The following is a 15300-nucleotide window of genomic DNA, read 5'->3' as shown; positions in this document are numbered from 1 at the left end:
CATTTTCAGAGTGGTAAGACACGCACACTATACTTTTCTCTCAGAAATCCCTTGAACATCACAGTACCGGTGTGATAATCTCAGCAAAGGTTAACAGTATACTCCCATTAGTACATCGTACAAAAGGCTTTTAACAGACAACCAAGCACCTGTCTGCAGCAATTTACCACAAAATGTGAAGTGACTTAATATATCAGAAGCCATTTAATGTTGCCAGGGCGAGAAGTTCTCTCTCTGTCGCTCTCTCTTTTGTTCCTCGGCGGTGGAGAGATCACAGTGACATCTCCCTCTCGCTGCGGACTGAGGCACCTGGTCTGTCATTTCTCTAATGACGGTGGGGTGAAGAGACTGGGCTGGAGAGGAGGAGATGGGAGATTTAAAGGGAAGCGGATGAAAGGAGGTGGGGGGGGGGGGATGTCTTCATTGTTTGAGACATGTCCTATGCTGTGTCAAAGGAAGCATAGATCTCCTTCCTCTTTTTTTCTTTTTTAGTTTTATCCTCCTGTGTGTCTTTTTCTCCATGTCTCTACCTCCCTTTACTCCTCCATCCCTCATTTTATTCCCTTACCTTTGCGGCTGTGGGGACCAATTTGGCTAAAATGGAACCTCTTCCTCATTTTTTTCTTAATTAAAATCTGAGAGCCTCCGCGGGGGGGGTTTCCTGTGTGTGTGTGTGTGTGTGTGTGTGCGGGTTCGTATGCATGCTGGTGGCAGATTGCCTGCGTTCCATTAGTCTTTCATTAGAGTGGGAGAAAATCAAACAAAGGCACCAGATTTTTTTAGAGATAAAACAAGTCTATTGATATTTTCTTGTTTATTTTTGTTTGTTTGTTTTTTATTGCTGTCGAGCCATTTTCAGTAGTTATTAAAGAACCTTTCTGTTGAATACAATACTGCTTTTTCTCATTTTTAAACAAAGAAACAAATACTTGATAACGATCTGCAACGGTGATGCTTTTGTTCAAGATTTTTTTCTTTCCAAAGTAAAAAGCTCTTTTGCTGTTAAGCACCGTGTGTGTGTGTGTGTGTGTGTGTGTGTGTGGCGGGATGGTCCTTCAGGGGAAGTAAGTTGCTCTGAGACGTGCCGGCCGCTCGAAGCACAAATGGTAATAAGGCAGGGGGACAAACGCTCCCCCCACCTTCTCCTGCTCTGCGATGGCGCTTGCCCCCACCTTCCTCCCCCTAGCAGAGGAGGGGTGTGTGTGTGTGTGTGTGTGTGTGTGTGTGTGTGTGTGTGTGTGTGTGTGTGTGTGTGTGTGAGGAAGCGTGCAGCGCGATGTCACTGAGCATCTCAGAGTGGAGCGGCACAGTTGACTCAGTTGAGCCTGCACCGGCCCGACACACACACACACACACGCTCACTCGCCCGCTCGCTCGCTCTCGCATGCTCTCGCTCTCTCGCGCACACATACTTAGGCGCTCAGTCCAGTTCCTCAGCGGCTGCAGCGGAGTACAGAGGAATCAGAGAGAGAGAGGGAGAGAAGCAGGGAGAGAGGACAGGCGGCACGGACGTCGAGAGAGGGACACGATCTCCGCGAGAGAGAGAGAGAGAGAGAGAGAGAGTGAGAGAGAGAGAGAAGCGCGAGGCAGGGATAGCTGGTGGCTCACTCCCACACCTCATCTTCACTTTGCTGGGACAGGCACAGAATTGATGGTAAGAGACATTCATGCATTTCATGGGCTCAACTGCTGTAGCTGTAGGCTATGGCGCTTTTCATGGGACTTTTTTGTAGTTCGATTCATTTTTTTTTTGTTTACTTTATTCTTCTTTTTTTTTTATTTGAACACAGATTTTATGTGAAACTGTTTATTTCTTTTTCACAGTAAGTTGATGTTTTCTGTTTCAATATAGTAAACATTTTATGTTGAAGCCTCAGAAAAAAAAACAGATTACATAGAATTGTGTTTTTATCCATATGTGTGCATGTGCTGAGTGCTGATGGCAGCTCACAGGTTCAACTTTTTCTACCCTACTTTTTTATTTTTATTTCTTTACTATTAGAGGTCTTAATGTGTGCATGCATGCAGGGCAATGTGTTCGATTGTGTGTGTTTGCATGTAGGTGTTTGCATTTGTGTTGAGTCCATGTCCAAGTACAAAATGACTGACAGATGGATTAAAGCAGAAACTGAGGCCATGGGCAACATCTAATTCCCATACACCCCCCCCCCCCCCCCCCCCCCCCTTTTTCCTTTTACTCCATTCTTGCTCTCCTTCTCATCAGCCCCCCTCCTCACCTCCATCCTTCTCCTCATCCTTCCTCACCTCCAGTTCTCCGCTCCTCTTGCCTTGTCCGAGACGAGGCCCCCGAAGGAAATTCACTGCAAGCCCTCTCCTCTCGCTCTCTTCTTGAGAATTAACTCCACACACACTCCTCTGCCACCAGAGCTGCCAAGAAACCTCACACACACATCTACTCCCTCAACCTCCTCACACTGTTATCCTTCTGGTGAAGCAGGACCAGCGCAAGACTAAAAAAGAAAAAAAAAGGAACACAACCCCAAAGAGCCCACCTTCACTGACTTTTTTTTTCTCTTCTCTCCTCCTTCACACTCCCTCATCCCTCCTGCCCTCCCTCCTCTGTCTCTCCCTCTCTCGGTCTAAGTCCAAGGAGGCAGAGTTGGATGTGAGAGGCAGTGAGTGCGACGACACAGTCCCACAAGAGCCCAGCACAGACCCGGAGCCGCCCAGGCTATCTCCAGCTAAGGCTAACGGACCCACCGCCGCCGCTGGCGTTTGCCTGAGCATCCCCTCCAGTAGCCACAGTAGCAGCAGCAGCAGCAGCAGCAGTGGTCTGGGTGGCATTAGCATCGTTAGCAGCAGCGCTGAGGGAGCAGGCGAAAGCTCCATGCAGTTCAGCACCAGACCGCCTAGTGCTGAGCAGCCGGGCTTCATGGGGACATGGCAGCAGCAGAGCACTGACAGCAACCTCCTCTACAGAATGTCCCAGCAGGTACGTCAGCTGAGCCTCACCCCTTCATCCTCTCCCTCTCTCCCTCCTCTCCTGTTCACTCGCTCCACATTTTCAGCCAAGGACTAAACTTTTATGTTTCTTCTCTTGGTGTATGTTCAGACGTTGGCTGTTGTGATTCTTACTTGGTCTGTGAGTTAAGAAGAGAGTGTTTGTTTGTGTGTCAGTATGTGCGTGTGTGTAATCTAGGGGGTAATGGGGAGGGGGTGTGTGGGAAATGTTTTATTATTGTATGTTTTAAAATATGAATCCCTACATGCAATTGCATTTTTGCAACTTTTTCACACTTTGGAACACATCAGATTTGATGTTGTGTGTCTGTCTTTTCATTTATGTATGCTCTCTGTGTGTGTGTGTGTGTGTGTTGCTTTTATTTTTACTAATTCAATGCATGAGTCATTTTCTGCCCCATAAAAACCTAAAAATCCAATTTTTTGTGTATTTGCAAAAACACACATTTTTTATGCAAAATGTGCACAAAATCAGAGAGGCCTAATTCATTTATTTCAGCATTTGATGGATTATCTCTTGTCCGGATTCGTTACATACATGCTTAAGTCTCCGTAATTGGTCCATGAACGGTGTGGAGTTTAAAAGCAAGCAATAGCAGTGTTTTGGTAACCTCAGTGCCGATAAAGACTCGGGAAGGGGCACCCCTCTGGGACCGGCTAATTGACTTCATGTGGCCGAGGCAGGAAGCCCCTCGCGCGGCTACAGAACAGCAGAGGAGCCGCGAATGAAAACAGGCTCGTCTGGAAAAGTAATGATGATAACAGATCGCCTCCAACGGCTGAGGGAAAGTCCACAATTCCTCCCGACATTTCTCGCCTGTTATCGTGGATGTTACACTGAATTTCTCTGTTGTTTATTAGCTTTTAAAAAATATTTTCTATTATTTTCGAGCAGCCCCCAAGTTAGAGAGCTATTTTTAAGGGACGGGGGAATTTTGTGATTTCGTGCGATAAATCAGTCAGGTAAGGAGACGGAAGAGAAGTTAGTGCAAGTGTGTGTGTGTGTGTGTGTGTGTGTGTGTGTGTGTGTGTGTGTGTGTGTGTGTGTGTGTTTGTGTGCGTCCGTTCGCGCGCACGTGAGGGGGAGACAGTAAAGATAGAGGATGGTTGTTAGGTTGCAGTTAATCATAGCGGGACCTGCAGGCTCTCCGTGCCATACACATGCTGTTACACACTCAGACCACAGCGGCTCTTGCGCAACAGCCGCGGCTCTTGGTTGTAAATGATGAGGAACTTATTTTGTCACTTTGACGATATTTAAAGGTGTTTTTTTCCAATCCCAGATGTGTAATCCTGAAGGTGAAACCGCTGTGTTGACATTAACATATCCCTATGTAAATGATCAAATATCGCATTTCTGAAAGCACATTTTCAGATATTGTTGTGTTGTTTCTTACTGAAGTGGACGTTTTTCTGTCTTTCACTCATCCTAATATCTACCAAACATAACACTTCTTTCAATGAATTGCATCCCTGCACTTTTTTTATTTTTTTTTATTTTATTTTTTTTTTACAAATCCCTGTCCTTAAAATTGTCCTTAAAGAAACGACCATAAAAAGTATTGATAAGTGAAGCAAAGGGCCGTACAGAGAAGAGAGTGCTCCTCCTCTCTCTTTCGCTTTCCCGGTGTGAAGCAGGTGGATGGGCCCCTGCGCTCATCATCTGCTGGGACCCCATGTTTGCATCCCCAATCCTTTTTACAAATGCGCACCGTTGTTTCAATATAATCAGCCGAGGGACTCGCTGTTATTTATCCTTCCTCGCACCACTTAGAAGACATCTTCCCATGTTTAGTAGGCATGACATAAATCCTCCGAAGGAAGCCTGTTCCTTGACAGACTCGCCTTCTTGGAATCTAACCGATAATGACTTTGTGTTTGCCGAGGTTGGCGCACCCTGGGGTGTTGGAGGAGCGAAATGCGGTATGGGCTTGTGTTTTCTAAATCTAAACTCTCTCCCTTAAATATCAACTAGGTGACACGAGGGATGTGGTATTTTATCGTTGTTAGGCCAAATTATATTTCCATTTGATCGATGGAGACGCGACACAGCTATGCGCAGTGCGTTTAGGCAGTGGAGAGGAGCAGGGCATCAACAAGCCAGAACATTTGGCAACACTTTGGACATTTCTTGTAAAACACACACACACACACACACACACACACAAGGCAAGACTTTAGAAAAATTGAAAATAGCATTTTAAGATGAATGCAGGTATTTTCCTTACACGATTGAAATGACTGAAATAAAGGTCGTGGATTACAGCAGGTGTCTGAACATATCGGTGCATGAACATCAGTGACCGATGAAAGTAAAGAAAGTAGAACACAGATTCTAACAGATTGTTAATCAGGAGATCTGATGTTTTTTTTGTCTTCGATGTGTTTTATAACACAATCAATCAAAAATAAAAAGCAGCACCTGTCTCCTCCAGCTTAAAGAAAGATACAACAAAAATAGATGCCAATTCGAGAACGTATATCACCTCAGAATTTATTGATTTCCTTTTTGATTGATTCCTGCATTCAAGACATGATCACGTATTTTATATTTAAGTCGTGATTTCGAACTATTTCTGATTTAATAAATGAATGTATTTCCATAGTCACTTGTCTTTTCAATACAATGAAACATTTCCCCCCGGAATATTTTGCTAGAGGGGATACTGTTACAATTAGGAGCAACAGATGAAAAATAAAGGTGAATTAAATCATTTGTATTATATTTTATTTAGTTAAGATTGCATATTGATAATCTATCGACATGCAACCGCATTTTATTATTGCGTGTTTCTCTCAACTAACGAAATTAACAACAGTCGCGATTAAGGCACGACTGCAAGCGAATAATTTACACCTCTCATAAGAGGCCTTAATAGGCTTTTAATCCTTTCTTTCCTAAAACGCATAGCAGGAGATTCTCAACCTCCATAATCCACGCAATTGTCAACAGGAAACAACACGAACAGCATGCAATTTAAATGAAATCAATGAGATGGATTCGATACATGCTGCCTGTTTTCTCAGCTTCCTAATGTTCAGAAATCGGCGCACATTTTACAAAACAATGCAAGAGGGAAGTTTCATAATTGTTGTTATGGAGGAAAAAAATACAAACATGAATTAGGAGTTGAATAATTTCCCATTCATTACGGAGTGATAATATTTGGAGCCTTAATTGACCCGCAGCTGTACATGCGTGGCTATGAATATCGACCCTTGCAAGTTAAAAACCCCGGAGTTAAGTGATACTACGAGCTAATTGGTTCATCAGGGATAATTCCTCCACAATACAGCAGCCGTGCATCGCGTCTCTTTTTAGATTTATATTTTCTTCTCCGCTTCAAGTTGGAGGAACGAAGGAACAACACAAGGATTAGAAAAGCTCGTAAAAAAATGCGCCTTAACCTCCACCTGAGGATCTGGTGCTGCCACCCAGGCTCACAGAAGAGAGAGAGAGAGAGAGAGAGAGAGAGAGAGAGAGAGGGGGGGGGGGGGGGGGGGAGAGAGAGAGAGAGAGAGAGAGAGAGAGAGAGAGAGAGAGAGAGGGAGGAATGTCTTCAAATCTAAAGCTATCTCTAAAATAGCATTTTACTTTTCTTTTTACAAGGGTGCTGTAACGCCGCCTCCTTTGAAGTGCGACAGGTCGACTATGGGCCAAGACCTGGATGAGGTACAGTGGCATTACAGCTTGCTTCTGTCTGCTCCTTCCACGGAGTATCATATCATATACCAGGGTTTACAATGTGGACATATTAATTAGAAATACATGGAGAATTGTACATGACAATCATATTAAGAATGATAAGAAAATAAATAACAATAACAATAAACAGTTTCTTATATATTTTTTAATTTTAAGTTTTTGCATTCTTTAAATGTCACATGCATTTGGCCAATTGCTAACATTTTTCAAACCCAGACCCACAAGCCTGCATTGTTGTCATTTCCCTCACATCGAGCATTTGCAAATTTAAGGTCCTGAAAAATAACACTTTAATCAACTTAAACTAATAAGCTGCAAAGGATTGTAATACGAATTCATATTTATATATTTCTAATGGTCATTTTAATTTTTTTCCCACCTCAGTAAAAACAAAAACTGTGCTGTGATTAGTTCAAAATGCCCATTTTTATTAAAAAAACAAATTGTTGGGATTGTTCTTGTAAATGCTCTATTGGTTGTACAAAAAATATAAATATAAATATCTACTCTGAATTTCTAAAATCTGGCTTCGGTTCTTCTATTTCTGTCTTTCTTCCAATATTTTCTAGTGTATTCATGTCGTCTATCATATTTAAAGTTTTTGTTTGGGGCAATTTTACAATTATACTGGTTAATTTATTATTTTGTTAATGCAGTGCAGCCTATACAATCCTGTCTGTGTGTGTTAGCTGTGAGGACATGATGACAGACGTATTCGTGGAATAACATGCTCTGCTTTGTTTTGTCTGACTGAAGAAATGAGGTTGATATTATCCTCTTCAGTGCAGATCACAGAACGCGCTAATCTGCCTATTAACACAGTGATACACTTACAGTGGTGAGTGTGTGTGTGTGTGTGTGTGTGTGTGTGTGCGCGCACCGGTTGTTTTACACAGTGGGGTACAGGCGTTCTTGCACATGTGGTGCATATGCATTGCTTCTTGCCATTGTGTGTGACTGAGAGGCAGTGATTTGATACATATGTGTAGAATTATCCACAGTCAGTGAATGTGCATGTGTGTCGTTACACTCAACTGTTATCATTTCCATGTCTGTCTTTGATGGGTCGTTGCACACAGAGCATATGGCTGGCTATACGTACACGTATCTGGTGTCAAACGTGCATGTGTGTGCTCTGACACTGAAATTATGTATGTGCATGTGTGCGTTAGGCATGCGTGTCTGTGCTTTTGCCATTTATTTTACTGAGTGGGTGGCTAAATACTCATATGCCAGTTGTGTGAGTGTGTGCGTGCGGGAGAGAGAGAGAGTTTGTGTGTGTGTGTGTGTGTGTGCGTGTGTGTTTCTGCGTGTTGGCTCCGGCTCCATGTGTGTGTGGGTGCGAGGTGAAGTGTCTCTTGGCTGGCCTTGGCTGGAGAGCTGGAGGAGAGCAGAGGTGAAAGAGGAGATTTGCAGAAAAGACATGCACCACTTCCCCCATTACTACGTTAGCTTTTTCTTCGTTTTCTACTATGTCTCTGTGTCTCACTGCCTCTTCTTCTTCTTCTTCCTCTTCTTCTTCTTCTTCTTTCACTCGCTTTTCCTTACTCTACTTACTCCCCACACCTCACCCCCTCTTTTTCTCGACTATCTTTCCCACCTAAAACTCTGTCTCCACCAGCCGTCCTCCACATGCTAAATCAGAGTGTTGTATTAGCAGGGGCTCTTGACATTGAATGTGTGTAACAAAGGGCCACGTTGGGCGTTAGGATTACCGCTTTCAATAAGACGCAAGGACAAGTGTTCAAAGAGAGGAAGTGGCTGGGTGTACCTCTCAATCAGCCTGATTGGAGAAGGTTTAAAGCTACGTCTTCACCAGAACAGATCCGTTCTTGTCCCTCACTGTAAAGTTGTTGCTGGCTCTTACATTGTTTAATGAGATTACTGCACTGTAACTGGCCTTTTTAGAGGGTCCAGACAACGCAAGCAGCGCTGAGAAAGGCCGCTGTGGCATTCAGTCAGCGGGCATCTCGCTCTGTCTTTTTGCAATGAAGCAATGTTGATGTGAGTGCTTCCTGAAGGCAGCATTATTTCTACACGAGAGAGCACAGAAATGGGAGAGTAAGATTGAGTGGGAAGGTGGCTGCAGCTACTTGTATATTTACTGTATGTGTGTGTGTGTCTGTGTGTGTGTGTCTGTGTACTATTAAGAAGCCATCTAGTTTGACGGAGTAGGAGGATGTACAAGGTCCCATTCATGCTGTGGTCCCCACTATATTTACCCAGGCACCAACCACGGAGATATGACGTCCACAACATTTTTACTTTTAACTCGTTTCAACTGGCTTTTTACATTTTCTTTATTTATTTTTTTGCTTGCATTACTTAACATCTCCTTTCATTTGTATCGAAATCTGAAGATAGATTTATATCATTTGTTTTCTTGTTATGCCGTTTGATGAGCATTTTTCTGTTTCATCTACGGTACACATTAACAGTATATTTTTTAGTGGATAAAAATCAATCGCCATGATTTTATTTCCATATTTGTTTGTCAGACTGTTGAGGAAATCCGTCAATAAGACTCCTCATGCAGACACCCCCGTTTTCCTTTCTTATCCTCACCATCTCTTACTGTCATAACCTGTTAACATTTTTTTTTTAATCTTTTAGCTTTATAGTACATGCATTGAACTTGCCAGAAAAAAAATCGGACTCGCACATGGCCGTGATCATGTGTGTCCCGGGTCATACAGTAACCTCTGTAGCCGCGCAGTAATGCCTGCAGGACCAGCGTTACGGGTAAGCACCGACCCTGACTCTGTGTGCGAGACCCGGGGCAACCAGCGATCAATAAGCATCATGTGAGCATCACTCACGGGTTCCATGTCAGCTGTATCCGTTTTTTTTCCTGAGGAGACGGCCGCCTCACTACCATGGTGAATGTATGAATAAGAAGAATAATGGGGAGGATACAGAACGTATAGAGAAACTATTATAGAAGTCAAAAGGCTTTCTTCATCATGTCTGGCAGGGCGGCGTGTTGTGCGTTTTGTGTGTGTGTGTGTGTGTGTGTGCGCGAGTGTTGAGGAACGATAGAAATGCAAAGCTATCGGCTCTGCTCTTATCAGAGGGCCTGATTGGTGAAATCTACTACGTTTGAGTCTTTCCCAGGGCCTTCTTTTAGTCCTGTGTGGGCATGTGCATGTAAAAGGAGAGAAATACAATATTGTTGCTCTTTATTTACTGTTATTATGTGAGCTGCTTTTACAAAATAATCAATAAAGTAGCAGTAATGTGAATAGAAATCTTAACATGTGACATTAAGGAGATTCATGTGGTATTTAAGGCGGTTAACATAGTCTTGGATATAGTGTTCAGTGTGGCAGTTGCATATGGGGTTTATTAAACTCAGCCATGGCATGTGATTAGACCTTCACTGCACTGAAAACATGTTTAATAATACAAATACAAAAAATACATGCTAATTGTATGGAAAAGTGTAAGAATTATATTCATATTTTTGCGTTTTTCCGTGCTGATGGCTGTTCAAGCAACTGAGCGTCACTCCTTTCACTCTCTTTTTCCTTTTCTACATGTCTCCTTTCAAAAGTGGGCTGTTGGATATTTGTCTTTGTGTAGTTTCCTGTAGTGGGGAGAAGTCGCTGGTGTGAAGAGGAAGTGTGTGTGTTTGAAGGGCCGGTCGCTAAGGATGTCACCACCCCGCCACTGGCTAATGAGGGGGACAGAAGCACAGGGCCAGGGCAACACACACACACACACACACACACACACACACACACACACACGCAGTGACACACTCTGACACGGCAAGAATGCAGCAGCTGTCACCAAGGTCCAGGCAGTTATGAAAAGGTTGAAGTATAATTGTGCCTTCTGTGTGTGTGTGTGTGTGTGTGTGAGAGTGTAAAGTGGCAGTACTAGGGGGTGTTGAGAGCTGGGAGGGGCCCATGTTGGCTTTGGTAGCCCAGAGATCGCCAGCAGCAGCGAGGATCATCACACATATTGACTCAAGTGAAAGGAGAAGGAGCGAGACGGAGGAAACATGTATATATATATATATATATTGCTGTAGTATTTTAAGACATGACCAGATGGCAGAGACATTGTTGTGAGAGGCTGTTCTTTCCCGTCCTGTGTCCAGAGGAAGGTGACATTAGGTGTGACCTGTGCTAAGTGACAGGAACTCGGGCATACTTTCACCGCGGCTTCTCCCTTTTCCTGTTATTCCTCAACTCCTGTTATTTTGTTTTCCTTGGAGCCGCGCCAGCGCAACGGGCAAATCGACAGCATACTATTTTTACATCTGTCTTAAGGACCCCTGTCTGCTCGCTCTGCCTGCCAATTTGCCCCATCAGCAGTGGCAGCGAAGAAGAGCTCTCAAGGCACTGAGCCTTTCATTTTTCTGTTTGCAGTGTGGCTAATGCTGTCACTGTTATGTGAAAAAGCACTCAGGGTGAATTGCTATTATTATTGTTAAAACCATCATCATCATCATCAGGCTTATTTATGGTTATGGGTAATTATGGTAATTTTGTTCAGGGCTCACAGTTGACTCCGTCTCTTTCCGCTGCTAATCCGACGTGTACTGTTGTGCGTGTGTGTGTTTGTTTGTACTGTACATCTTCGATGTGCTGGCAAATTACCAAAGTTGTTGTGCAGAGAAAATGGTTTTCCAAAAGGTAACAGTGATTTTCATGTCTGCAGTTCACATGTGAGGTGAGGCGAACTTGTGTGCACACAGGCGAGAATAAATGTGTTACGTCTCTTAATGCATATAGGTTGAACTCTGTGGCTCATGTGTTTTTGCGAGTGAGGGCGAGAGCGGCTTTTCTCCCCAATATTTTCTCTTTCATTCTCTGGACTATTCTCTGTTCTGTTCTGTGTCCAGCTTACCATGGAGACGTGATTGCTAGAGGCCCAGGGAGGATTTTAGGGAGGTTCTGGAGAAGGGAGGCTAGTGGTACAGGCTGTGGTAGGCTTGTAGCCAACGTACACACACACACACACACACACACACAAAAACACACACATACACAAGATATTCAGTCCTACAGACTTAGATACCTGCTTTCACACACTCCAATTATGTCTTTTCTTTATACTTATTTAAGTGTAAATTGCTTCCTCCCTATACTGTCATTTTAAACCTATGAAAAAACCTAAGATTAAACTCATTAGCTACTTTTTGGTGTGAGCAAAGTGTTAAAGCAACATGTGTAAGCGTTTGTTTGTGCTCTCTGCTGACTTTGTAAAGATGTTTGCGCTGTTGGATTAATAACATTTAATGGCCACTGTTAAATGCAGCTGCCTTGGCATCCCACAGCTCGTGTTTTTCTGGCAAACTGAGACTCTGGGTGGCTTTTTGTTTGTGTGTGTGTGTGTGTGTGTGTGTGTGTGTGTGTGTGTATACACAGTGCAATGAAATACCACAGTGTGTGTGGCCTGGATGGGAGAGGCATTGTGTGTGTTGTCACTGAGCATACCTGTTAACACCTCTGAATCGAAACTCTCTGCATGTGAGCTGATCACATATTGAGCAGCATTGCGGTTCACTTTCCAACAATCTATAATGTCAATTAAGTCACAAATGATCTAATTAGCCTACTGTGATTCACATCAATCGGTCTGACCCTGTATCCGTGGCAACCAGCCGGGAGGGGGGGGGGGGCTACCATGCATGACCTCTGGCCCCACACATTGTTGGCTGTCCACCTCTTGTGACATTCATTGTGCCATTAAAGTGACGGCTTCAGTCTTTTCAGAACGGGACAAAGTGAGAATTCTTGTAAAGAGAAAAAGCTGTTTTTCAGTGTGTTAAAAGATGTATTTCGTGTTGTTGACACTGACACACACACACACACACACACACACTATCTCTCTCACACACACACACACACGTATATACTTGCTTTCTCTATGTTGATGTTTTCCTTGTAAATGGCCTGGGCCGCGTCTTCCATTGTCGGGAAACGCACTCAGCGATAAGTGCTTTGTTGGAGCATCATTCGCGGCATGATGTGTGTGACTCTGACTGGCATTTAATATTTCATGGCATTTAATCCATTTGATATGTTTCCTCCAAATACAAAAAAAAAAACAAACATAAAAAATCTGGAGCTTTTGTTTCCCTTATCCAGGCCATTACTTCACAGCTTGTTGATCAGTTTAGATTTGTAAAGGGTGGCTACATGGGATTTATCTCCCAGATTTACAGCTATTTTTCTGCACGACCATAAAGCTGATACATTTAGCATCTTGATTGTGGCTAAAACGGGGCCTCATGAGGGCAAAGGTGATCCTTTGAGCCAATCAATGGCCGGCCAGATATAACTCAATAACATAAATAATACAAGTATCATAAGCAAATGGCAGCGAGATTCATTGCAGTAAAAAGGTGAAATGAGAGCACTTAAAGAGCAGCCAAGTTTACAGGATGTAGCTGCAAAGAAAGATAGCGCATTATGACAAAGAAGAGCAAAAGGAGCCGGCAGCTTGTGCATCAGTGAAGAAGGTGAGGAGGAGGCTCTCTTTGAGATCAATTGGTAATAGGCTGAAGTCACAGAGGCGATTAGAGGCGTCGACTTGCCTGTGTTGTAAATGCTGTCAGATCTGTTAAAGGAAGCCTAATACCTCTCAGGTTGAAAGCTGTAATAACATCAACTGTAACTGGATCCGCGGGGAAGTGCAAGTGAGTCTGCGTGAGTGGAAAAGGAACGGGAGGAAGACGAAAGTGTTTCATTGTGCGTGTGTAATGTCTAGGTGTGTTTGTGTGCTTATGCGCGGTATACAGCAGCAGCAGCACGCACAAAGGCGAGAGCCGCGGGGTTGCTCCTGGCATTTTTTCGGCCACCAGATGCCTGTCACTGCTTTAAGAAAAAAAAAAAAAAAGAGCATGAGATGAGGACAAAGAGGAGGGGGGGAGGCAAGGGGGGGGGGCACCGCTGTTCAAATCATGTCACGTAGCGCTAATTCATCCAGCCTCATTAGAGAGAGGGAAGGGACCAGAGGGCCTCTCTTAGGACAGGGCCCGGGCTCAAACACACACACACACACACACAGATATATGTTTTTCTCTGGCACATACTTACACATAGATGCAATTTCTCTCTTCCTCACACACACAGACACACACAGACACACACACACACAGACACGTAGACATACATACACAGATGACACTGGCACATGGCGCAGTGCGGGGGCAGTTTGGGGAATAGAAAATTGCCTTCTCAGGAAGGCCCCGGCCAATTAAGGACCTGACCGTATTGAATGTCAAGTGTTAATTTAGGCTCCCCCCATCCACCTCCCTCCCTCCCTCCAACCCCCACCCTCACCCTTCAATTTCCCAGCAGTGGTGGGGGGAGAGTGTGCGTGTGTGTGTCCCAGAGATGAGCAAATACATGTCAAGCCAAAGTTGATTGCCTGCTCCGTATTATGTGTCGCAGGCAAGTGGCAAATGTCCTCCCTCCTTTTAGCCTCCCGCGTACCCCCTGAGGGACGCCGCGATGGTAGGAGGAGGAGAGAGTGAGGATTAACTGTACCGCGGTGATAAGAATGGGGGGTTTTACACTGGGGAAGAAGGGGGAGAGGGGGAAAGGGGGGGGGGGGGGAAGTAAAGGGGACAGGCAGGGAGAGAAGTAGAAAGAGGGCACAGGGTTTGTTTGATCTCACAGGACTGGGCGGTGACTTTGATAGTCTTTTAATTGCCTTCATTTTCGCAGAGGTGATGTCGCTGGCAGACACTCGCAGGGTAAACAGTTTTAAATAGAGAATGAGTAAATTTACTTAAGAGTTTAGAGAGCCATTTATTCAAAGAAAAAAAAGAAGCTCTATTAACTTCAGGAGAAACTTTAAATGATGTCAACGCGATGGCTCTGCAGTACACTCACAGCTGTTGGCATGGTCCAGGGGCAGACAAGGTTGTTTGCGAGTTGGACTGATGGTAAATGCCCACCTCCTTACCTCCATGATCTAATAGACATCCACTTAGTCTTAATGGGCAGATTCCCTTTCTCCTCTCGTGATGACTGTTGCACTCTTTAAAGGTGGAATTGCCTGATTGTCTTTCCTATCCCCCCCCCCCCCCCCCCCCCCCCCCCTGCTTTAGCCTCTGTATCTCATGTTCACTACCTCTCTCCCAGGATAGAGGGGAGTATTTTTAACAAAATAAATATTAATGCATTCCTGGCATTTGCACCAAAGGCAATTCACCTGCTTTAGCCAGCCCTCTGGTTACATCTGTTAGTCAAAGGCTCTTTGTTTTACGTTCACGGCGCTGTGTGTTGTACGTCGACATGTGTGCCCGGGTCTGTGTGCGTGTTTCTGTGTGTCCGGCGATAGTAGTGATGTTGTGAAATTGAATAGAGAGGGTGAGTATTGATCATTTCCCCCTGTGTGTTATTAGTGCTTGCAAAGAGAGCATGAGCCACCCGCACAAACACAAACTGATAAACACATACGTGCAATCTCACACACACACACACACACACACACACGCAGAGCCATGTTTACTCAAGAAATACAGTATGTTGTTTGCATGTTTTGACAAGCGTAATACATTGCTTCAACAGGAGAAAAGTATTCTTTCCTGCGACATAATATTTTATGGAAATATCAACATTATTGCCCAGAGGCGGTGGTGGAAACCT

General features: G+C 44.2%; 1 protein-coding gene across 2 annotated transcripts in view; it reads left to right on the top strand.

Moving 5' to 3' along the window:
* The first annotated feature begins 2833 nt into the window (after nt 1–2833).
* Nucleotides 2834–15300, top strand: part of bnc2 (basonuclin zinc finger protein 2) — an 88364-nt gene continuing 75897 nt past the window's right edge. Inside the window, exon 1 of one of the 2 annotated variants that reach the window (XM_076091347.1) lies at nt 2834–2953. In XM_076091347.1, coding sequence (XP_075947462.1) covers nt 2849–2953 — 105 coding nt within the window. In that variant the 5' untranslated portion in view covers nt 2834–2848. The remainder of the gene's footprint in view (nt 2954–15300) is intronic. The other variant, XM_076091348.1, reaches the window with a different exon arrangement.

This window comes from Anarhichas minor, unplaced genomic scaffold (assembly GCF_050575085.1).
Source record: "Anarhichas minor isolate MPS153535 unplaced genomic scaffold, ASM5057508v1 ptg000014l, whole genome shotgun sequence".
NCBI lineage: Eukaryota > Metazoa > Chordata > Actinopteri > Perciformes > Anarhichadidae > Anarhichas > Anarhichas minor.
Note: the sequence above shows the minus strand (reverse complement) of the source record. Positions and strands in the feature narration are given on the sequence as shown.